The 26,360-nt window shown below is 35.5% G+C and overlaps 1 protein-coding gene across 4 annotated transcripts in view; it reads left to right on the top strand.

Annotated features, from left to right (window-relative positions):
* Positions 1-26,360, top strand: part of NOL4 (nucleolar protein 4) — a 296,639-nt gene that overhangs the window by 106,467 nt on the left and 163,812 nt on the right. For all 4 annotated transcript variants that reach the window (XM_019930343.3, XM_019930342.3, XM_073790642.1 and 1 more), the window contains one exon: positions 8,102-8,385. In XM_019930343.3, coding sequence (XP_019785902.2) covers positions 8,102-8,385 — 284 coding nt within the window. The remainder of the gene's footprint in view (positions 1-8,101; positions 8,386-26,360) is intronic.

Raw genomic sequence — 26,360 nt, 5'->3', positions numbered from 1 at the left:
GATTCCCCCTCATTGAGAATGCAGGTCCTTGTATTTTAGAGTTATCATCCATCCCTTATCATCATGTCTTACCAAGGCAGACATGGTTATACCATTTTTGCTCCCCAGAAATTTTAGTATGGTTTCATCATATGTAGAACTGTGGTGGTTTCTAGCAGGATTTGGTTGGGCAGTTAAAGTCCCCTGTGAACTAGACTGTGGTACAGAACTGGAGAATTAATATGATCCTGGGACATAGCAGTGAGTGAAAGCAAATGGCTTGTTGTGACCTGGTGGACAGGAACTCAGAAGGATGCATTAGGCAGAATAATGGCTGATTTGTTCAAGTTAGTGAAGGAATCGGATCCAAAAATGTTAACAGACAAAATAGGAGTATGGCTACTTATGTCTTATCACTGTGAGCCAGGGGCACTTCCCAGAGAGGGGAGCTTCTGTGAGGTAGAAAGACCCAACAGTGCTTGCTGTAAGGATAAATTTGAAGATAGCCAAAGTCCTATCCAGCTCCATGACACTTGCTTCAAATAGTAAGCTTGTTATAGTTGGTCTTCTTTTTCTTTCTTTTTTTTTTTTTTCATAGCTTTTCAGGATAAAGTATTTCCTGACTTATTACTGGCAAGGCAAAAAAACCTCCTGAGTTGTTGTTTGTCTAAATGCCAAATTAGGGGAAACTCCTTTTGGATTGCATTAATTTTAGCTTTAATTAGAATATTTCTTTTCAGAATCACTTAGCCCAAATCTGTCACCTATTTTTCATTTAACTTAGTTTTCAGTTTAAGATAATTCATGGTAAAGCCCTGAGTTGCTCCTTTTATAAATTTTCAAATCACTTTCTAATAGAATGGCTTTATTATAATACTACATGACATTGTTTCTTGTTTCTATTGCCTATTTATTTATTTATTTATTTTTTTTTGCGGTACGCGGGCCTCCCACTGCTGTGGCCTCTCCTGTTGCCGAGCACACACAGGCTCCGGACGCGCAGGCTCAGCGGCCATGGCTCACGGGACCAGCCGCTCCGCGGCATGTGGGATCTTCCCGGACCGGGGCACAAACCCGTGTCCCCTGCATCGGCAGATGGACTCTCAACCACTGCACCACCAGGGAAGCCCCTCTATTGCCCATTTAATGTGTTTTCTTGAGCATTTCTCTCCAGTGGTTAGCTGTCAGTTTTCATGGAAAACATTGAACTTCTATATTATAATTGTCTTAGATTTACTTTAAATTTAATGAGATTTTATCACCATATATACTGCTTGTTGTATGAGACAGAACATAAAAGACCCACGGTACCAATTGTTTTGGTTTTAAGTTATAGCAGTAAATAACTTCTTGAGTGAGTTGATAATACTATATGAATGTCTTATTCAGCTGCATTAGTTCATTTTGCTATCTATGACATCATTTGTCTTATTATCAAATTTATATAAATGACATCAACTTTGTATAAAGCACTCTATATATACACACATGTATATATGTATACATATACATCCAAAGCTATATAATTTTCACTTACCTCTAACTGAAAGTTAACATTTTATTGTATTATAAATGTAGTCAGTAAAACACAGTATTCACAGTAACTGCGACTTCATCAGCAAAATAAGAGATATTTTCAAATTACATTGTAATTATTAAAAATGTTCATGCCTATCATTTTCTATAAAATGTCTAGTTCTTTGAAATCCTAAACAAGCTAATGGTAAGCATGAAAATAGTAGTTTATAACTTATTTAGACAATTAAGAAAGCATTCATAAGTTATTACATTAATGGCCATTTCAAAAAATAGGTCCTCGTAGAACTGGGAGAATGCTTTGTTATCAGTCAGTGGACAGTGGCTCTGAGGTGGGAACAGAGATAGACTTTAATAGACTAGCCTCACATAGTCGGTAGGCTTCTCCAAGTACCTACCCTGGGAGAACGAACCGTTAATGATTTTATGTGATCCAGAAAAAGGAATATAGAGTAAAAGGTCCACAACTTTACTGAAATATAGTTTCCTGTCTTCGTATGTAGAATTGTAGAATATACTCAATTCCCTGTCCTCTTCCAGCTCTTTCCTGCCTGTGTTTCTTTTTCTTTTATACTCTCTGAAGTAGAATAACCTCCACCATCACCATCATATATCTCACCTCTTTCAAACTGCACCTCTTGTAACCTGCCTTCTCTGATATCTTCCTCATCCCCAGCGATGTATAGGCAACTTTTCTTTCTCCTAAGAACCTAGTTTATTCATTGTGCCTTATATGAAACTCATGTAGGATAGATACTGTTTTCTGCCTTGCATTGTAATTCTTTTGTTATAGTCTAAGAACAAATTCCATGTGGAGTCTCTATGCACTCACAATCTCAAGAAGAGTGTCTAGCACATAAATAGGTATTTGGTTAAAATTTGTAAAGAAAGTAATATAAAGAATATACATTATTTCCTCGTTGGTAGATCAGAATTAGTCTTATTTAATTATTGTGCTGAGCTTAAGTTATATGCTTTGGAACACGTAGCTTATCTCAGTGCCATCCCTATCCTGCTCCTTTAATTAGAGCCCATTCTTCCAATGGCAAGGGCCGAATTAAGAGCTCCCAAACAAGGATAACACCCTTCCGTATAATTAATTTACTGGGAAACTGAATCTCTTTGTTACTTTCTTACTCTCAGTATTGGTTTGATCATTTTAAAATCAATGTCCTATAACCTTTCAGCAGTAGTCATGCATGCATATGTAACACACGTATGACTTTATCTGCATCAGTAAACTTCTCCTTAGTCTGAATGTTTTGACTTCAAAATGTAGTCAAAGGACTAGAGATGGGAGACTATGTTGCATTTTGGGGCAAACAATAAATAGATTTTTGGACCTTATAAACATCTGACCTGCATTTTAGGATTAAATTTCCAAGTATTAATCTTAAAACGAAGATGATATATATTTTTTCCTATTCATTTTTCCCAAGGCACTTGGCCTAAAGGCCATAATGAAGAGCTACTGAAAGTGAATACAAAAGTAGGTCAGGTGCTTTGGGAGATTTCAAATATATATCACATATATTTATACACAGAAATAGAGATATACATATATATGTATACGTATAGAGAGAAAATAGATATATGTATGTATATATATATATATAGAGAGAGAGATATACATATTATGTATATTAGTAGATATACTTAAATATACATACACCACACACTGTTATAGGTTAATTCTTTTTATATAGGGAGAACTAACCATTGACTCTGGTGCTGATGAAACTACTTCACACAAAATGCTGGTGGGGATGTTAGAAATAATTTAAACAAATGGTATTTCTAGGGTCTGTACTAATTGGTGGAGGGAATGGGGAGTAGGGAAGGAGAAAGAAGTAAACAAATAGGCTGCCACTCATGGTTAGTGTGATAGACAAGAGCCAGGCTCCCTTGGACAGCCCCTTTGGCAACACTAAGTTCATCCCATCAAAACTAACCTCAGCACAAACACAACCCAAATATTCAACTGCCCTCCTGATGTCACTAGATTCCACACTACCTGTCATCATATTTCACATTCTCCTCTGTTGCTAGGTACACTGGGCACCTTAATTTCCAAAGCTCCAGGTGCTGTTTTTCCTTGGGACTCAAATACAGAGTTTTTGGTTCCAATTCTATGGTACCCAGGCTGAAATTTGAGACAAACACCATCGATCAGGGCCTGTGAACCTAAAGGTCATATCTACAGATCTAAACACTACATGTGTAGCAGCCCGGTACCCATATGCCAGCAGCCACTCAGGATGGAGCAAACTCTGTTGGGTAAGGAAGCAGATTTCCCATGTAAAGCAGTAAACTGATGTGAATTGTTATGACAAACAGGAGTCTTAGATTTGTGGTTTATAATTCTGAAAAAGTATCTTTAAGGAAGAGAGAATAAAAGCCATTAACATGGTTTTATGAAGCTAGACAATAAAAAATCATTACGGTATCCTCAATGTCTGCTCACCTCTTTATATTAAATTTTTCTAATACAGACATCAAAAACTTTGTTTTAAATTTTGATTTATGAAACAGTGGCATGTGAGATTATCAGTTCTTTTACCATTTACAAGATAAAATATGTGGATATGTATTTGTTACAAATGAGTGAATAATTAATTTGTTCTTCATGAAACGTACTGATTTACTCAGGAATGAAATATGTAAAGCTGTTGAATTTAGTTACCTTGGTAACATCTGGAGTGAACCACTCTGTCTAAAAATACTTTCTCGTTTATTCTTTATACAAAAATTATAAATACATGACTTTTATTAAAGACTCTCCTGATAAATGATGTTTCTCTTACCTGAAAAATGAATAAACGGTATACTATTTACTAATATGTATGATGATATCAGATTAAAGAAACAGATATAGCTTGTTTAATTTTTAACTATAATTGATATTGGATTTGTTTCATGCTAATGTAGATTTAGTTTTTAAATGTATCTTTAGAGTTATATTTTTTAACATATTGATAAACTTGTCTTACATGAAACTTTTATTATTTTTTAAAGGATTCTAATTCACAAATGTTAAATCACAGTTTTCTTCATGAATTAAATAATTGGACTTGAATGTGTCCATTATACTCTTCTTTGGATTTTCTTGGAAAGAAATAATCAGAAATGACCTTTCATACTTTAGCATAACCATATGACTTAGCATAAAAGAACATCCATAAAATTCCAAATTACTCATACGTTATTCCCCTAATTTTGTTTTTCAAACCTTGATATTTCCTTGTTAAAAGAATGTTATCAGTTTCTCAAATTAATAGCCATGGAGACTGCTACGTCATATTTCTTATGGCCAGTTTCCTAAATTCTCTTGTCTTCTCTCCAAATGAGGTCTTTTCTTGAACGGGTACATAAACAGAGTAATTTAAAAGTAGAATCTTGCGCTGTGAACACATTTTAATTTTCTCACAAAATAGGTTCTGAAAATTGTTTAAAAATGCTATTTTGCTGATAATTACACTGAATGCCCTTTGTTTTCATTTTTTACTAGAGCAAGGAACCTGGGCTTTGTTCTGGACCCTTGTCTATCTATTACAGATCTTAACTGTTCTTTTTTTTTTTTCATTTTTATTGGAGTATAATTGATTTACAAGGTTGTGTTTCAGGTGTACAGCAAAGTGTTTTGGTTATACATATACATATATTCATTTTTTTCAGATTCTTTTCCCATTTAGGTTATTACAGAATATTAAGTAGAGTTCCCTGTGCTGTACAGTAGGTCCTTGTTGGTTACCTATTTTATATATAGTAGAGTGTGTATGTTAATCCCAATCTCCTGACTTATTCCTCCTCCCTACGTTTCCCCTTTGGTAACCATAAGTTTGTTTTCGATTTATTTTCTATTCTTAAGATTTTGTTTAGTCATCCACTCTTATTCTGCACTGCTGCTGTTTTAGTTTGAGCTTTCAGCAATGCTGACTTAGATGGCTTCTACATCTCCTAACTGGTCTCCCCAATTTCCATTTTGTCACCTTCATACTATTCTCATCCAAGACAGAGTCATCTCTTTAAAGCATATTTTTTTCACATCACTTCCCACAGTAAATTAAAATTACTTCTGTTGACACTCAAGGTAAAATCCAAGCTCTCTGATACACAAAACACTTATCTTCCTCCCTTTTTAGGTCTTCCTTTCTTCTGTCTCTCTTTTGCATTCAGCTCTCTACTCTTATTCCTCATGTGCCCTGCATATTCTTGCCTCTGTGACTTTGCACCTGCCGATGCCTAGGTGCGGAATGCTCTTCCCCAACTCTTCACCTGGTTAAAGCTTTGGAATTCAGCCACCTTCTTTAGAAACCTTCTCTGATGCCTTTATCCCTTGTTCTGGATTCCTTGTTCCTTTTTTACTCTGTAGTTTAGTTGAATGTTTATTTTTCTGTCTCTTTAAATTATCTGTGAACTCATTGACTCATTGAAGCTGCAGGGGTCTCTATTGGTCAAATATTTAACCCCCTTTTGGCCAAAAATAGGCACTCAGTAAATGTTTGTTGAACAAATGAATGAAGAAGTGAGCTGTACTACTCCTTCAGAACGTAAACATTATTTCTGTGAATTTAATTGATTAGATGGCATCAAATATTTCATTACACCTTACAAAAGGAAAGCATATTTGAGAATAGCAGAAATCAAACAAAATAGTCACAAAAAATCACTGAATATTACTACTCTTGCTCACTGATATTTACATGGTTTCATTGATAGCCCTGCCCTAAAGAAAACAGTTTAATACTTTTGTCCATCATAATCCTTTAAAATTAATAGTAAATTCTTATCATAAATGTAAAGAGGAAATTAAGAGAAACAAAATTTTATTTTTTATGTAAATTTTATTTCTGACTCTGAGTACACTTATTGATCTTCTAAACAAGCTTATTATATATTTTAAAGCCAGAAAAGTTTTCCTAATTCTGCTTCTCCGTTTTCCCTTTTTTCTACAGTTTTTCCATTTTTGTTATAGAAAAATTATATATACATTTAATTATATATTATAAATGATACATTTTATAATACATTATAAGTTATACATAGAGTAGATAATAGAGAATATTAGAAAATCCAGTGCCACACTGTTAAGAGGACATCAGTATTAACGTTTTGGACTACAACTTTTCAGTCTTTTTGTTCTTGTGTTTATGTGTTTTCTTTTTACGAAATCGGGATCATCTCGACCACACCTTTCTGTAGCTAGTTTTTTCCAGTCAGTGCCTCATGACTCACATTTTCTTGGGTATTTAAAATGGAATATTGATTAATTCCATAATCTAAACGTTCCAACATATGTTAAGCCAAATTTTTATTTTTGATAATTTATATCATTTCTAAATCTTGTATTATAAACAACACTGATTTAACTGTCTTTTTACCTGCACAGAGATGCATGAAATGATTAAACTCCTTAGGCTTAAGAGTCTTCATAATGACTGGAGCAAAGTTTCTGAGCACTTTTAATGTTTCAGATGCATATTAAACACCCATAGCTTGTACCAGTATATACCCCACTAGCAAGGTGGAAGATGCTTTCATCAGAGAATTTTCACCAAATCTGGTTGTTCTCCCTGGAAAAACAAAAACTACTTGCAAAATAATTGGCAAATATCTTGTTCTCGCTTTTTTTTTTTAATTTACTTTTCTCTGAGATTGCATTTGAGATTGAACTGTTTTCTTTGTTTCATCTTATTATTTTATCTTCTAATTATTTTACTTCACTTCCTGTGCCTAAATTTGCCTACTAGATTAAAAATAAGAATGGCTACTTCACAAGTTTATTGCTAAGGATAAACTACACATTATATGTAAAATTAGGTAGCACAATGCCAAGCACACAATTGGAGCTCAATAAATGCTAGTTGAGTCTATTCTCTAGAGAATGGACTTGAGGATATGGGGAGGGGGAAGGGTAAGCTGGGACAACGTGAGAGAGTGGCATGGACATATACACACTACCAAACGTAAAATAAATAGCTAGTGGGAAGCAGCTGCATAGCACAGGGAGATCAGCTCGGTGCTTTGTGAACACCTACAGGGGTGGGATAGGGAGGGTGGGAGGGAGGGAGATGCAAGAGGGAAGAGATATGGGCACATATGTGTATGTATAACTTATTCACTTTGTTATAAAGCAGAAACTAACACCATTGTAAAGCAATTATACTCCAATAAAGATGTTTAAAACAAAAAACAAAAAAACCCCCACAGTATCATTTACATTAGCATGCCAAAATGAAATACTTAGGTATAAATTTAACAAAATATGTATGAGATATATATGAGGAACACTACAAAACTCTGATGAACAAAATCAAAGAAGAACTAAGTAAATAGAGATGTCTTCCATGTTCATGACTAGGAAGATTCAATATTGTCAAGCTGTAAGTTCTCAATCCCAATCAAAATCATAGCAAATTTTTAGGGGTATTGTTTATGAATATTGTTATACCTCTTGTTACATTTATCCTGTTATCATTATAAATTTTCCTTTTATCTCTTGTACCAAAAAAAAAAAAAAGCTAGTTGAAGTAGAAACTGATTAGCATATCAATAAAATCAAAATATAAATTTTTCTTTCCAACAGATGATTCTGCTGCCGAGAGCTTTAATGGCAATGAGACTCTGGGGCATAGTTCAATTGCTTCAGGGGGAACACACTGCAGGGAGATGGGCGACTCTAACGGTGATGGCAAAACTGGGCTGGAGCCGGACGAACAGCCACTGAACCTGAGTGACAGTCCCCTCTCAGCACAGCTGACTTCAGAATACAGAATAGATGACCACAGCAGTAATGGAAAAAACAAATATAAGAATCTGCTAATTTCTGACCTCAAGATGGAACAAGAAGCGAGAGAAAATGGAAGCAAGGTAAGGTCATGTTACGATTTTCAAAGAACTTTTAAGTTGGTCATGAAGGTCACAAAGAAATACTTATTTATACAAGAGATAAAGATTATCATCACTAAAAATATTTTAAACAAATCCCAACAATGGGTTACCAAGAAATTTATAATCATAGATACTGTGTGTTCATGTTATAAAAACAGAATAAATTTCAGGAATAACAGTGAACAAAATGCATCCTCTCTTAGGCAAAGTGGTGGGTTTTTATATATGGAATCAGTTGATTTAATGTGTTTCACTTATATAATCTTATGCATCTTGTCTTTGGGAGTTTGTTGAACTCAGATGTGAAAGTTTAGCTCTCAGAACACAATTCTGAACTATAAAAAATCACTAGTTTCTCCTTGATTGGATAGGCGTATGTGGCAATAAAATTTCAATTAAATTCTTAAGTTTGCTTTAGAGATCTGTGGACTTCAGTCAGTAACTTACTTCATGTGCATAGGAGAAATGTGTCAGTTTTCTGGATGAAACGTATAGATCAAATAACTCCTTGAACAAACAATTTAACATAAACTGTGTTATACAAAAGACAGAAATGTGTTTCAGATATATTATCTAAATTTCTAGATTCTTTATATCAGAATAAATTGCAATCTTCCCCATTCCCAATGGATTTATTCTTTAAAACAATAAGCTATATTTCTATCATTTTGAAATAATTCATGCTGATGACTTTGCTCTATAATTTTTGAAGGTATGCTTTTGAACGCGTGAGGATTTTTATAGCGTATACATTTTGACTCCCTCCACTGCTCGCACTTCTAAGTTAGAGCTGTAGAATTGGTCTTTTGAAATAGATCCTGAAAGCAAAATGTCTTAATCTGGATTAATTTCTGAATTTACTAAAGCACTGTGCTTTCTAAATTGGCTCTATTTAAATCCGATTGCTTGCCTGACGGTGTGTTGTTTTATCCTCTTTTAAGTAAGTTACTGGACATTATCAGGCTCTTAAACACTTCTGCCTGAGGAAGCCTGTTACAACTTTTGCAGGGGTAAATGCACAGTACTCTCTTTGGTGGTTTAAAGCCAGATCATACAAACACAGGTGATTTTATATTCGCTAACATGATCTGAATCCCCATGTTACATTTTACAGAACAAAACAACCCTTAAGTTTCCCTGCCCTCCACATAACCCTGTCTTTATAAAACTTAATCACAAAATGTCCTTTTAATGCTATGTATCTGCAGAAATTTTTTTCTGAAATCATCCAGTGGTTTGCTCTTCTCTTCTTTCCCCCCCTGTTCAGTATTACCATAGGAACTATGCTCATTAAAACACATTCTTCCATACATTAGACGGAATGAAGTTACTTTCCTACCTCTTTCAAAATGAGGCTATAAAAAGCACAGATTGATTGAGCTGTGAAGAGTAAGATGGAAGTGGACCCGGGGGAGAAGGAAGCACCTCTGAGGAAGAAGGTTTAATGGTTCGGTTAAAGAACAGCTTCCATAGCTGACTGAGAAGTAGCCAGAGAGACAAAAGACAAATCAGGAGGGCATAGTATAGGAAAGCTAAGCAAAGTCCATCTTTCAAGAAAGAGAGCAGTCAGCTTTGACAGACACTGCTAAGAAATCAAATCAGATGAAATAGAAAATAATTGAATTCGTAAGAATAGTTGTGGCAGCATGTTGGGACCAGAATCCAGAGGGAAGTTTTTCAAAAAGGATATATTAAATACCTGTCACACTTACAGCAATGGGTAGATAATAGAGACAACTCAAAGACAGAAGAGTCTTTATTCTTATGGCTCTTAATACAGTCATGGTAAAGAGAGTACATACGTTACCAAGTGCAATCTCATACTGCTCACCGCACGACTGTCCAATAAGTTGAGGTATTGGGGTAAGGAATAGCGACTTTGTTCAGAAAGCCAGCAGACCAAGAAGATGGTGGATTAGTGTCCCAAAGAACGATGTTATCCAAGTTAGAATTCAGACTTCTTTTATACTAAAAGGGGAGGGTGTATGGTTGGTCAGTGCAAACTTCTTGGTGTGGGAATCCTTTGTTCTTGTAGCTGTCCAGGCAGGTCCGGTCATAAATGTTATTCTCTGTTCTGCAACTTTTTATCTCTATATGAATGGAGAGGTGTTATACCTTTAAACATTCTCAGAGCCTTGAGAATGGGCTATCCTGTATATTTCAGGCTGTAGGCAACATTTTTAACTTGTAGCAAAAACAATAGAACAGGAAGGTTAAAGTAAAATAAACAGATCCAGTATGGAGTCAGATTTGTTCTTCCCTATTACACATATACATAGAAAAGTTTCTTAGCAAAAAAGTAGGCAAATATCTATTCCTGTGTTAAAACATGGAGAGTTCTGAATAAGAATATACTATTTCTATTGAAGTAATGAAGAGGGCTTCCTTCACGAAGTGAGTCTTGTACTTTGAAGGAATTGTAAGACTGCCATTTTTCAGAAGGATTCTCTTATTAGACACTGTGAAGGACCTGGAATGGAGACAGGAAGGGTGAGTGGCCTCCTAGACTAGGAAACTACTGTCCATTCCGAGATAGGTATGACTTCATAACATGGTATATGAGGAAAAACCCAGTATCATTATGCAAGGTAGACAATTTGCCACCAATTAATTTATTCACCAACTATTTATCGAGGAACTCCTACATGCAAGGCACTGTTAGAGGAAGCAAAAATATGAAAATGAGCAAAGCAGGGTCCCTGGCTCTCAAAAACGTATTGTCTATCAGGAAAGAGAAGCAAACTTGTAATTATAATCTGATTCCATAAGTAATATGTTGGGCATATGGCAGGGTGACATGAGAGAGCAGAGTTGGGACACCCATAGGACCATGATGAATCTTAAGGAAGACTTTATAGAGATTGATGCCAGGGATAAGTGTGAAGGGCAAGAAGTGATTCAGATGGGGAGGATTATTTATGGTAGAGCATGTTTCGAGGCCTAGAACAGTGAGAGAGTACTCTGAGCATGGAGATTGGCAAGGAGCTTAGCATGGCCGCAGTGGAGAATGTGTGGAGGAATGGAGGATAAAGAGGCTCTATCATGAAGGCTTTGTAGGCCGGTTTAAGGACTTTGGATTGTATCCTATAGGTGGTGTTTAGCATGATAAGGTTATGGTCAGCTTGGAATTTTAGAAAGATTATTCTGGCAACGTTGTAGTGGATGAATACAATAGGGACTAGGAAAAAAAGACAGAAAATGGTTAGAGAGTTATTGTGGCAGTCCAGGAAAATTATAATGCAGAGGCATAGTAAAAAAAGTAATAACGAACATGATACTTTTGTTCTTTTGACACTGTGTCTGCAGGACTACCATATACAGCTCCATTGGTTGTATATTGTCAAACTCTTGGGAATGTCTTTCACATAGATTACCATATGAATGGCCTCTTTACCTCTGTACATTCCATTAGGATGTAAATTCTATAAGAATGATGTCTACCTTGCTCACTGCGGTATGTCTAGCACATGGCTTAATACCTGGTACATAGTAGTTTCTCAAATATTTTGGAGAAATAAAGTTTTACTGAATGTGGAAAGTGAAGCAGAGAACATTTTGGTATGACTCCAGGATTTAGGGTCTTGTTTCCTGAGTGGATGGTGATTACGTTTACTAAGATTCAAAATGAGAAACATTTGAAGGAAGCTGGTTTGACATATAAAGTTTATGGTATTTATGCAGTATCCATTAGAGATGTTTAATAGGTATTGGGGGCATATGTTTCTGCTTAGAAGAAACATCCAGGTTGGAGAGAGAGACATTTGAAAGATTTCAGAGAAGTGCTGCTAGAAGCTGTTGTGGTTGATAAGATCACCTCAGAATTACATAGACTAAGGAGAGAGGAGCTCAAAATATATCATCCTGCAGAATGTAAACCCATCAGGAACAAGTGGCATAGAAGGAGTTTGTAGGGAAAAAAGAACCCCAAAAGAAAATGAAGGCAGCCAGATAAGAATAGGGGATATTTTAGAAGCCAAAATACAGGGCATTTCAAAATTGATGTAAGTGGTTAAATGGAGTAATCCTTAGGTGAAGTGACATAGGTCTAAACCTGGAGGATGTTTAGGAGAGTTAAGGCTTAGAGTATGGTTCAAAACCCATGGCAGAGGAAGAATTAGCAGAGTTAGTGGGAAATTGGATTGATGTTAGTTGTAGAGGCTGGGTAGGAAAGCTGAATCATTTTTATTGTGAAGGAGACTGCATCTGGAATTTTGCTTCAGGAATTCTTCTTGCAATCCAACTCTAAACGCAGAGTGCCGCAAGGCTGTCAGGTGACCTTCATGTAAAGGTTTAGCAAACTCATCTGTTCAGTGGTACCTTTTCAAGTCCTTAGGAATGTTTCATCAATTCTGTGCGAATTTATAAAGTGACACTATTACCAATTCTTTCTTCCAATATTTTTGAGGCTAGCCTCTGTTTTACCTTGGAGAAATATAAAAGCCTAATTATGTAGTATCTCTGAGAAACTTAGATTCCAGTGAGTTTCATATTGACCTATTTCACAATTTTATTATGAAGAATATCAAGCAAAGATGATTATAAAGCATTTTAAAAACTTAACAGTGAATAGAAATGCTTAAAAAGAATAGCTGAACTGGACCAGGCCATTTACAAATTGCTTATTATTATGCAAAGTCACTTACTGGACTAGCTGGGAATCATATTAACCAATCTAAAGAAGAAATCTATTGCGTGAAAAGAGTTTAGAAGTTATTTATTTGCTACTTGCAGATGGCCACATTTTTAAAGGACAACTGGTAACGTTAGAGCCCAGAAGAAAGTGGAAATGTTGATTAAGAGCTTGGAAGATAAGACTCAGGAGGAAGCATTAAGGGACTAGTTATATGAAAAAAGAAAGGCCAAGAAAACCCAAATCTGGGTATAGATATGTTCAAAATTATTAATAAATGAGAACAGAAAGAAACCTAGAACTCTAATGGAGGGAAATACATAACTTAAAAACGTGTATCATAGATGTTTTTTTTCTTTTTGGTTTTCTCTTTTTCTCTTAGTATCTGTGACCCAGCTGCATTTTACTTAATATGGTAAAATATTCTGAATCAATCCCTGAAAGAATAATCTTTCACGTAATAACTGCAGTAGGAAGGTAATTATTGTTTGAGGGTTAATGTGTCACTGTAGTTGCTACATATTTAGTTTTTGGCTTAGTTCCCAGGACCCTTCAATCTTCACTTCACTTAAAAATATGTTTTTCCTCAATGTGGCCCATGTGACATCATTTTCAATCTTTCCTTTAAATTTTTAACAAAATGGATATTACCATTCAAATTAAAGTTTATAAAATATTTCTCACAATTACCATTAATAATTGCTATGTGATTTTATTTAGATATGATGAATGGAAGCAGTTGATTTTTTCAAAATATCTCTTTGAAATATTTAGGTGTAATGAGATTGCCTTTGAAACATAGGAATGGTGGATTAACTTTTGGAATAATATTATTTTTGTCTTTGTCATGTGGCTATTCCAGCTTATTATTGTTTTAATTTGATGATTTTCAATTTCGGGCTTCTTGGTGTTGTGTAAAGATTTTTGGCTCAGATGTGGTTCAGATAGAAACAACAATATATATTCAACAAATGTGCCTAATATGTGCTAGGCATTAGCCTGGGTGCTAGAAGGACAAAGAAAAAAAGGTCTCCATCATTAAGAACTCACATTTTAGCCAGAAAGATAGACACATAAATAAATAGGTGTATTATAACAGGGAAATTAGTTTGTATGTGAGAATGCCTTCTAGGCCTATTAGCCATGCCTTGGAAAGTCCTCAAGTTAATTCGTAACAGTTAGGTAGGAGATAGTCACCTGGTGAAGGGGAGAAGGGAATTCTTAATGAGAAGAGCATTAAGTTAGTGTTTAGAAATGTTGAGGGTGGAAGTGGTGAGAGATGAGTCAGGAGAAGTAGTTCAGGTGTAAGATTAGGGTAGGCTATGAATGCCCTTTTATTGCTTGAACTTCACTTTGTAGTTTACAAGGAATCACTTTAGGATGTTGGATAGGACTATAGCATGGTCTGATTGTGTTTTGGGATTCATCATTGTGGCATCTTTCTTACAAGATGGCTTTAAGTGGCATAAAAAGGGAGGAGGCTGTAAACAGAGCATGAGGTCCTGCCTTAGTGAGGTGGTAGTAGGGATGAAGATGAAAGCAGAGATTTAAGAAATATTTAGAACGTTAAATGGACAGAATTGCGTGTGAAAGAAACTAACAGCCACAGGATAAAGGGATGATGACACTGGGATGCCATATCAACTCTAATAATGATGAACACTTGTGTAAAGCTTTCATATTTTTAACTTAAACCAATTCATTGTATCTGATAAGGAGAGAATGTGTAATCACCAGTCTCATTGAAACATAAGGGCATAGATTTTAGTGGATGTTATACTATTTAACTGAAATTAACTATATATCAATAGTTACTTAAGCGGTAGAGCTTAGTATTGAACCCAGATCACCTGAAACCCATGTGCTTTTCACTACAGCCACATTGGCTGATGCTGTGTAAGACCAGTTATGTTTATGGACCCATATGGAGGCTATGACGGGCAAACAATTCAGAGAGGCAGAGATCTAGTACAATTAGCAGTTAGTTACTTGATAAATGGCAAATACTTGCAGTGACATTTCTTATACGAATATATATTTTTTGCTCTTCTTTATGAATTATTTTACAAAATGAAAATAATATACCAGATGCCTCTGTTGAAAACCTAAGCAAGTCTACAAAATATCCATTTATTGTTTTAGTGCATGAATGTAAAAACAAATGGGTAGGAGCTGACTGAGAGTGGGTCTTTAAAAAGCCCCAGGGTAAAATTTAAGCTTAAGTTTTACTAGCTACCAATTTAAAATAGTATTCATGTAATATATATATATGTATATATACACATACATATATACCTATATATTTACATATGTGTTATATAGATAGAGTGTATAAAACACACACATATAGTGTATTTTATTCTTACAGGTTGCCTGGACTTCAGTTCTGCTAGTTATTGGACATATTCGTCCTTCTGTTCTTAGTACATTTTGTAAATCAAAAGATATACAAGAATGATATCGTATAAATTGGTTTTATACTATCTGTCCTATTTGCAATCTAAATTTAAAAGTATATAATACTTTGTGAAAAAATGCTTGCTTTGCTCATAGACTGTAAAATTATTTACACTATAGAAAAATTCAATCTTTAAAATCAGGAACCACTTCATTTTGCATTTGAAGAAATTGAGATGAACCCAACTGACTCCTACCACCCAAATCAGTGTCCTTTTGAATTCTTATGCTGTCTTGCTTACTGTTATATATGCTTATATTCTTTATAAGTTATTACAGAAAAACGGATGGTAGAACTACCATTTTTGAGTGCCTGCTATGCATGTTTCAGTCCATGTTAGATCATTTCACACTTGTTATCTCAGGAGAATGGAGAAGGCAAAGGACTTTTATCATTTATATCCTGAAGTATGCAAAGTGAAGTTGATTTTAATTTCCCATACGCAGCAAAATATCAATTTTGAGTTTCTTTCTAAACATTTAAGAGTTCAGTTGGGTCAATACACAATCTCAACTGATCCTTCAGCCTTCAATTCCATACATTCATAAATAATCTGGTTAGAATGATAGGTTGTATCTGTAACCAAAGTACAAAAAAAAGAAAATGGACCACTTGTCATCTTGGTGTTTATTTGATGGTTCATCAATAGCTCAAAAAGAAACAAGAGTTTATTTTGTATGTTTTTGTGTTCAGTGTTTTTTGAGGTTTCTGGAGGATATTTTCTTATTTTGTTTTATCAGTGTATGTGTGTTTGTCTGTTTTACTTATGTTCTATCAGTTGGAATAATATTAAATAGTTAAAAATGTAATTTGGTCTGTAGGTGTCTTGAGAGAATGGTAGAGGAACCCTAAGAGAAAGAAATGTAGTTGAAATACCCTGCAGTGATTTATACATGTCTCAAAATAATGGATATTAAAAGCATTCCTTGAAACACTTGCCGTTGACCCAAATTTGGGGAAAGAATAAAAGAAGAAAAATTAATGCCAGAGACAGAGAGCAGTACATTCTGATTTGTCTCAATATGATAGCTTATGATTTTCATTAATATTAAATATTTGATGAGCCTTAAAGTATACCCCCTAAGAGCAACTATCTGTAGCCTCGTTATTAGTATTTTTTTAAATATTTTTGAAATGGAGATCCTGGAGTTAGTTGGGGTCAAGAGGGTAACTCAGATAACAGAGTTTAAAAGAAGAGAATTAAGTCATTAACTTGGTCCCAAAGAATAATAATGGCAGGTAACATTCATTGAGTTCTTACTATTTTCCAGGCACTCTTCTAAGAACTAACTCATGTAATCCTTATAACAACACAATGGAATTAGGCTCAGTTATCATTCCCAGTTTTTCACATATGGAAAAACTAAGACCCAAAGAATTTATAAATATGGCTATACTAAGAATTTCTATAATTCGGATTTAAACCCCAAATCATTTGGCTCACATTTCAACCACTACAGTGTAAGTTGAGGTCATGGGGTAGGGTCTGAAAATGAGCAAAAGCAAATTTGACTTAATGCTGAGACCCCTAGCTGCTATTTTATGGTTCACAGTTGTTCCCTGATCGGGAAGCAATACTGCAGCTCTGTGACTTTGAGCGTCTATACTTTTTAAGCCTGGATACTTCATCAGTAAAATGCGGATAATAATACTTAACCTGTAGGCAATTGTGAAGATTGAATAAGGCTGTGTTCATTTTTCACATAAATGCACAGTAAACGGAATTGCTGTGGTGAATGTTTTTGACTCCAGAATTTGAGGCTTAGCTAAATCTTGCAAAAATGTTCTCAATTCATAAATATTTATTTGGGGAGTTGAATATCCATTTTTAATAGCCTACTAATTACTTAACTCAGATTGATGATTTGAAGAAGCATATTTATTTCAACTAGTGTGTACTACTTTCCTTTTCTTCCTCTTTTTGTCTCCTTTTCCTTATTTTGTTTTAGTTACACTTATTTTCCAGGAATCTAGAATATATAATACATTCCCAGAGACATGTTACAGGCATTTATTCTAGGACCCATTTCTGGGAATTTATAACATGTACTCATAGAAATAGATCCTAGGATATCTTGGAACTGCTGCTTATTAAAATCTTTCCTGACTCTCTTGGAATTTGTCCAATTCAAATGTCACCTTCCTTCTTAACACCTTCCTTGATTACCTCAACCAGGAAAAAAATCTCTTCTTTTTTAGAAGAAGAAGGTTGATCCATGAAGAATGAGGACGAGGTGGTGGGTGATGGATTGTGTGGTCGTACACTAAAGTGATTTACATGCGTGAGGCTTGCTCCCTGCAAAATGTTTGTTGAAGGGAAAAGATACAGTGATGTGGGAATATCTTGTATTGATCTCATTCTACCCACTTTCTCGCAGTAGCAGTTTCCTCACATTGTATCTTGGCTTCCTTGAACTCCTCACAGTGCAACTGACTCTGGTCTTAATATGAATTAATGGAATATGAATATGTCCTATTCCAGGTAATATGTATACAGTCTTACCTCTCTGGGCCAGAGATTCTCATTTGAATATTTCACAGTAAACCGTGACTCAAATGGATATGACACCAAAAGCACAAACAACAAAATCAAAAATCAATAAATGGGGCTACATCAAACCTAAAAGCTACTGCACAGCAAAAACAACAATCAACAAAATGAAAAGGCATCCTGCCAAATGGGAGAACGATTTTGCAAACCATGTATCAGAAAGGGTTAATAGCCAAAATATTGGGTTGGCCAAAAAGTTTGGGGTTTTCCGTAAGATGTTACAGAAAACCCCGAATGAACTTTTTGGCCAAACCAATAAATGAAGAGTTCATAAAATTAAGTAGCAAAAAAGGAAGGAAGAGAAAGAGGGAGGGAGGGAGGGAGGAAGGAAGGAAGGAAGGAAGGAAGGAAGAGGGGGAAGGAGCAATCTGACTAAGAAATGGGCAGAGGCACTAGATAGAAATTTTTCCAAATAAGTTATCCAAATGACCAACAGGCACATGAAAAGATGTTCAACATCACTAATCATCAGGGAAATACAAATTAGTTTTCAGTTAACAGCAAAACTAAAAGGAAAGTACAGAGATTTCCCATATACCCCTTGTTCCACACATGCATAACCTCCCCCATGATTAACATCCCCCACCAGAGTAGTACATGTGTTACAATTGATGAGTCTATGCTGATACATCATAATCACCCAAGTCCACAGTTTACCTCAGGGTTCACTCTTGGTATTGTATATTCTTTGGATTTGGACAAATGCATAATGACAGGCATCCATCATTATGGTATCATACAGAGTGTTTTCACTGCCTTTAAAAATGCTCTGTGCTCTCCCTATTCATCTCTCCACCACTTAAGACAGGCTTTTAAAAATCAAAATTAACCTGTGATATTTATTTCTACATTTTAATTAAAATATTATTCCTGGTGTTAGCTTTCTCATCAGAGATGCTGCTATAATGCTGAAGTAATTGTCTTTAGGTCAGAATTGTCTGAGTCACCAAATACTCCTCAATTCCTGTATGGGCAGAGTACTATAGACTGTGGAAGCTATAGAATTGCTTCTGAAGGAGCTATCACATAAACCAATTAAAAGGTGAAAATAGATGAATGTCCATCCTTATGTGCAAAACTGTTCTGTGAAAACACAAAGGAATTGAAGGTTTCATGGAGGAAAGCATTTGTATGAACCCAAAGAATAAGGATAGTTATGACGAGAGAAGGTTAAGGAGCTGAACGGAAAGCAGAGAATAAAGTCACAAAAACAAGAATACGCCAAAGTGATCTGAGAGCAAATAACCTTGAGTTTGGATGGACTAAGGAGTGCATAAAAGCGAGTCAGGGCAGACATTTCCCAGTCCTAATGTGTGCTCCTTCGTTGGTGTCCCTGAGCTTGGGGAACCATGGAAGAATACAAGCAGCCGAGCAGCAGAGTGAGGCACTGACTGAGCCTTGGGCAGGAGGATGGATGTGTCAGTGCTACAGGGAATGGTTTGAGGATGCTGGAGACAGGAGGTGGAGGGAAGCTTTCCCGGGGAGAGGTGCAGGGGCCTTTGCCGGGGCAGGAGCCATGCCAGCCTGTTTTGTGCTTAAGGCGTTTCAGATTCTAAAGGGTCGGTTAGGCATGAGTGGCTGCCAGGTGGAAATGTGAGGCCAACCTTGAGGAGAAAGACTAGAGAGGAAAGAAGTAGGAGTCATCCACACAGTGTCAGCAGGAGATCAGGTAGGAAATTGGCAACCAGCAGACCAGAGCCTTTCTCTACGGGCTGCAAGAAGAGAGAACAGGGAGGAGGGGTAGAGATGAAGCTGAGAGCCAGAAAACACAGAGAACCTGGCCTGTCCAGCCCCATGTACGAGAGGGAGGCGATGGATCATTTTCAAGGTGGATCATTTGGGGAGTTGGAGAAGGGAAGGAGCCATTGACTTGGGTGTCCCTAGAGGCCTTCCAGAGGGCAGTTTCAGCTGAGTGGTGAGAACAAAGGCAGATCTCAGAGAACTGAGGTGTGAGGCAATATATGTTTTCCTTATAAAAAAGGGTTCATTGGATTTATATGATTTTTAAAATTATATTTGGTTAAAATAATAGTATGATTATAAAAATGAAATATAAGTTTAAGTTAATATTTCAACATACTGCCTTAACATTGGCTTTTCAACCAAATTCAACAAATTCAGATTCGAGCACCAGTTACATACTAAGCACTAAGATTGCTGAAATGAAAAAGACATAGATCTTCTCTCCAGGGTCATCAAGAAAAGAGGAGAGACAAACACATTACTATATGATAGTCTGCTGAGTACAGTCATTTAAAATTGAAAATAAGTCACATGTGTAAGTGGGTGATTCATTTTCTTGAGAGGAGAGGTAGGAGTGGAAGATTGGGGTGGTCAGGAAATATTTTCCTGGGAACATCCTATTTTGCCTGAGTGTTAAAAGGAAAATAGTTTTCATCCAGAAAAGGGAAGAAAAGTGATTCAGACTTTTGCAGTTGACTAAACTGTGAGGGCTTGGACAGATTACTTAATCTTGCTTTAATTCAATTTTACTTACCCATAAAATGAGAGAATAATCCTTATTGCTTAGAATTCTTCATTTAGACATATATATTTACTGTTTTCTATGGACAAAACTTTGAGTTAAATGCTAGGGATATGGGAAATATGGTGAATGCCAAGTAAAAGAAAGAAACTGGAAAATGTGATGAACACCAAATGAAAAAAAGAAACTGGAAATGTTTCTTTTGTCCTAAGACAAAAGAAAAAGGAACTATCGTTATTTGTATTATGATTGTAAATGAATGAAACCATGCAGTAGGTTAAGCAATTAAAGTAACAAGAAAGGATCTTTCAGCAAGGAGGAAAATGTGATTCCATTTGCATTTTAGAGAGCCAAATAGATAGTATGCTCTTCTAATTCACTAAGGTATTTTAAATGGTCAAAGTGCTAGATTTGCAAAAGGGATGAAGTAAATAAACTTTATTTCATCCATCAAACAAACATGTCTTGAGGGTCTACTATGAGTCAGGTACCATGCTAGACTCTGAGGATGCAGAAATTAATAAAATGTGGTCTCTTTTCTAAAAAGCCTAAACCATGAATGAGACAGTTACATCAATAGATAATTATCTAGAATAAAACACATAGAATAATAAAAATATTCACTGGGCAGCATACTCACATGAAAGAGTTTCAGAGCACTGGAAAACATCAACAAAAGTCAAAAGAGAATCATATACTTTAACAGTTGTCCTCAAGAGGTTCCTCAGAAGGGTGGATTCAGAACTAAATTGTTAAGTGCCAAAACCAAAATGTAAAATAAAATTGTGTCTGTACCTCTTGCAAAAATATTATTATGCAAGGATACAAAGAATGAGCATGAATGAGTTTTCCTGGGGATATTATTTACTTCCAAAATATTTCCTACAAGTAAAATAAAGACAGTTAAACATGTCTATGTTAGGAAGGAATGATCCCAGCCCAGGTTTTTACCTTAAGTATGATGCATGATTATTTTAGACATTAACTTTAGTAAATTTTAGACAGTAACTTTAGTCACTTCTTCATGGAAGTTTCATTAATCTACAGTGATCCAAAGTCATGCTTTGACTTCATTTAATGAGTGAGAAGGTAAATGGGGACTTAATTTTTATGTGTTAGAAGTTTTTATTTAACACTTCTTTGGATGCTTATATATATTTTTTGAATTTTAGAATTTTATTTTTTTATACAACAGGTTCTTATTACTTATCCATTTTATACATATTAGTGTATATATGTCAATCCCAATCTACCAATTCATCACACTGCCCACCCCCCAGCACTTTCCCCACTTGGTGTCCATACGTTGGTTCTCTACAACTGTGTCTCTATTTCTGCCCTGCAAACCAGTTCATCTGTTCCATTTTTCTAGGTTCCACATATCTGCACTAATATACGATATTTGCTTTTCTCTTTCTGACTTCCTTCACTCTGTATGACAGTACCTAGATCCAGCCACGTCTCTACAGATGACCCAATTTCGTTCCTTTTTATGGCTGAGTAATATTCCGTTGTATATATATACCACATCTTCTTTATCCATTCATCTGTCAATCAACATTTAGGTTCTTTACATGACCTGGCTATTGTAAACAATGCTGCAGTGAACATTGGGGTGCATGTGTCTTTTTGGATTATGGTTTTCTCTGGGTATACGTCCAGAGGTGGGATTGCTGGGTCATATGGTAATTCTATTTGTAGTTTTTTAAGGAACCTCCATACTGTTCTCCATAGTGGCTATATCAATTTACATTCTCACCATCAGTGCAAGATTGTTCCCTTTTCTACACACCCTCTCCAGCATTTGTTATTTGTAGATTTTCTTATGATGCCCATTCTAACTGGTGTGAGGTGATACCCCATTGTAGTTTTGATTTGCATTTCTCTAGTAATTAGTGATGTTGAGCAGCTTTTCATGTGCTTCTTGGCCATCTGTATGTCTTCTTTGGAGAAATGTCTACTTAGGTCTTCTGCCCATTTTTTGATTGGGTTGCTTGTTTCTTTAATATTGAGCTGCCTGAGCTGTTTATATATTTTGGAGATTAATCCTTTGTCAGTTGCTTCATTTGCAAATATTTTCTCCCATTCTGAGGGTTGTCTTTTCGTCTTGTTTGTAGTTTGCTTTGCAAAAGCTTTTAAGTTTCATTAGGTCCCATTTGTTTATTTTTGTTTTTATTTCCATTATTCTAGGACGTGGATCAAAAAAGACCTGCTTTGGTTTATGTCAAAGAGTGTTCTTCCTATGTTTTCCTCTAAGAGTATTATAGTGTACGGTCTTACATTTAGGTCTCTAATCCATTTTGAATTTATTTTTGTCTATGGTGTTAGGGAGTTTTCTAATTTCATTCTTTTACATGTAGCTGTCCAGTTTTCCCAGCACCACTTATTTAAGAGACTGTGTTTTCTCCATTATACATCCTTGCCTCCTTTGTCATAGATTACTTGACCATGGGTGTGTAGGTTTATCTCTGGCCTTTCTATCCTGTTCCATTGATCTATATTTCTGTTTTTGTGCCTGTACCATATTGTCTTGATTACTGTAGCTTGGTAGTATAGTCTGAAGTCAGGGAGTTTGATTCCTCCAGCTCCATTTTTTTCCCTCAAGACTGCTTTGGCTATTTGGGGTCTTTTGTGTCACCATACAAATTTTAAGATTTTTTGTTCTAGTTCTGTAAAAACTGCCATTGGTAATTTGATAGGGATTGCATTGAATCTGTGGATTGCTTTGGGTAGTATAGTCATTTTCACAATATTGATTCTTCCAATCAAAGCACATGGTATATCTCTCCATCTGTTGGTATCATCTTTAATTTCTTTCCTCAGTCTCATAGTTTTCTGCATACAGGTCGTTTGTCTCCCTGGGTAGGGTTATTCCTAGGTATTTTATTCTTTTTGTTGCAATGGTAATAGGAGTGTTTCCTTAATTTCTCTTTCAGATTTTTCATCATTAGTGTATAGGAATGCAAGAGATTTCTGTGCATTAATTTTGTACATGCAACTTTACCAGATTCATTGATTAGCTCTAGTAGTTTTCTGGTGTCATCTTTAGGATTCTCTATATATAGTATCATGTCATCTGCAAACAGTGACAGTTTTACTTCTTCTTTTCCAGTTTATGTTCCTTTTATTTCCCTTTCTTCTCTGATTGCCATTGCTAGGACTTCCAAAACTATGTTGTATAATAGTGGCGAGAGTGGACATCCTTGTCTTGTTCCTGATCTTGGAGGAAATGCTTTCAGTTTTTCACCATTGAGAATGATGTTGCCTGTGGGTTTGTCATATATGGCCTTTATTATGTTGAGGTAGGTTCCCTCTATGTCCACTTTCTGGAGAGTTTTTATGATAAATTGGTGCTGAATTTTGTCAAAAGCTTTTTCTGCATCTATTGAGATGATCATATGGTTTTTATTCTTCAATTTGTTAATATGGTGTATCACATTGATTGATTTTTGTATATTGAAGAATCCTTGCATCCCTGGGATAAATCCCACTTGATCATGGAGTATGATCCTTTTAATGTGTTGTGGGATTCTCTTTGCTAGTATTTTGGGGGGTTTTGCATCTATATTCATCAGTGATATTGGTCTGTAATTTTCTTTTTTTGTAGTATCTTCGTCTGGTTTTGGTATCACGGTGATGGTGGCCTCATAGAATGAGTTTGTTCCTTCCTCTGCTATTTTTTGGAAGAGTTTGAGAAGGATGGGTGTTAGCTCTTCTGTAAGTGTTTTATAGAATTCACCTATGAAGCCATTTGGTCCCCAACTTTTGTGTGTTGGAAAATTTTTAATCACAGCTTCAATTTCATTACTTGTGATTGGTCTGTTCATATTTTCTATTTCTACCTGGCTCAGTCTTGGAAGGTTATACCTTTCTAAGAATTTGTCCATTTCTTCCAGGTTTTCCATTTTATTGGCATAAAGTTGCTTGTACTATTCTCTTAGGATACTTTGTATTTCAGCGGTGTCTGTTATAACTTCTCCTTTTTCATTTCTAATTTATTGATTGAGTCCTCTCCCTCTTTTTCTTGATGAGTCTGGCTAATGATTTATCAATTTTGTTTATCTTCTCAAAGAACCAGATTTTAATTTTATTGATCTTTGCTGTTGTTTTCTTTGTTTCGATTTCATTTATTTCTACTCTGATTTTTAACATTTCTTTCCTTCTGCTAACTTTGGGTTTTGTTTGTTCTTTCTCTAGTTCCTTTAGGTGTAAGGTGAGATTGTTTATTTGAGATTTTTCTTGTTTCTTGAGGTAGGCTTGTATTGCTATAAACTTCCCTCTTAGAACTGCTTCTGCTCCATCCCATAGGTTTTGGATCATCATGTTTTTGTTGTAATTTGTCTCTAGGTATTTTTTGATCTACTTTGATTCCTTCAGTGATCTCTTGGTTATTTAGTAACGTATTGTTTAGCCTCTCTGTCTTTGTGTTTTTTATGTTTTTTCCCTGTAATTCATTTCTAATCTCATAGCGTTGTGGTCTGAAAAGATGCTTGATATGATTTCAGTTTTCTTAAATTTACTGAGATTGATTTGTGACCCCAGGTGTGATCTGTCCTGGAGAATATTCTGTGTGTACTTGAGAATAAAGTGTAATCTGCTGTTTTTGGATGGAATGTCCTATAAATATCAATTAAATCTATCTGCTCTATTTTGTCATTTAAAGCTTGTGTTTCCTTACTAGTTTTCTGTTTGGATGATGTGTCCATTGGTGTAAGTGAGGTGTTAAAGTCCCCCACTATTATTGTGTTACTGTCAATTCCCTCTTTTATAGCTGTTAGCAGTTGCCTTATGCATTGAGGTGCTCCTATGTTGGGTGCATATATATTTATAATTGTTACATCTTCTTGTTGGATTGATCCCTTGATCATTATGTAGTGTCCTTCCTTGTCTCTTGTAACATTCTTTATTTTAAAGTCTATTTTAAAATCTATTTTATCTGATATGAGTATTGCTACTCCAGCTTTCTTTTGATTTCCATTTGCATGGAATATCTTTTTCCATCCCCTCACTTTCAGTCTGTATGTGTCCCTAGGTCTGAAGTGGGTCTCTTGTAAGCAGCATATATATGGGTCTTGTTTTTGTATCCATTCAGCGAAACTGTGTCTTTTGGTTGGAGCATTTAATCCATTCACGTTTAAGGTAATTATCAATATGTATGTTCCTATTACCATTTTCTTAATTGTTTTGGGTTTGTTTTTTTAGGTCCTTTTCTTCTCTTGTGTTTCTCACTTAGAGAAGTTCCTTTAGCATTTGTTGTAGAGCTGGTTTGGTGGTGCTGAATTCTCTTAGCTTTTGCTTCTCTGTAAAGCTTTTGATTTCACCATTGAATCAGAATAAGATCCCTGCTGGGTAGAGTAATCTTCCTTGTAGGTTCTTCCCTTTCATCACTTTAAATATATCATGCCACTCCCTTCTGGCTTGTAGAGTTTGGGCTGAGAAATCAGCTGTTAACCTTATGGGAGTTCCCTTTTATGTTATTTGTCATTTTTCCCTTGCTGATTTCAATAATTTTTCTTTGTCTTTAATTTTTGTCAGTTTGATTACTATGTCTCGGCGTGTTTCTCCTTGGGTTTATCCTGCCTGGGACTCTCTGTGCTTCCTTGACTTGGGTGGCTATTTCCATTCCCATGTTAGGGAAGTTTTCGACTATAATCTCTTCAAATATTTTCTCGGGTCCTTTCTCTCTCTCTTACTTCTGGGACCCCTATAATGCAAATGTTGTTGGGTTTAATGTTGTCCCAGAGGTCTTTTAGGTTATCTTCATTTCTTTTCATTCTTTTCTTTATTCTGTTCCGCAGCAGTGAATTCCACCATTCTGTCTTCCAGGTCA

Source organism: Tursiops truncatus, chromosome 13, assembly GCF_011762595.2.
Source record: "Tursiops truncatus isolate mTurTru1 chromosome 13, mTurTru1.mat.Y, whole genome shotgun sequence".
Taxonomy (NCBI): Eukaryota; Metazoa; Chordata; class Mammalia; order Artiodactyla; family Delphinidae; genus Tursiops; species Tursiops truncatus.
This window is presented reverse-complemented; position numbering and strand designations above follow the sequence as displayed.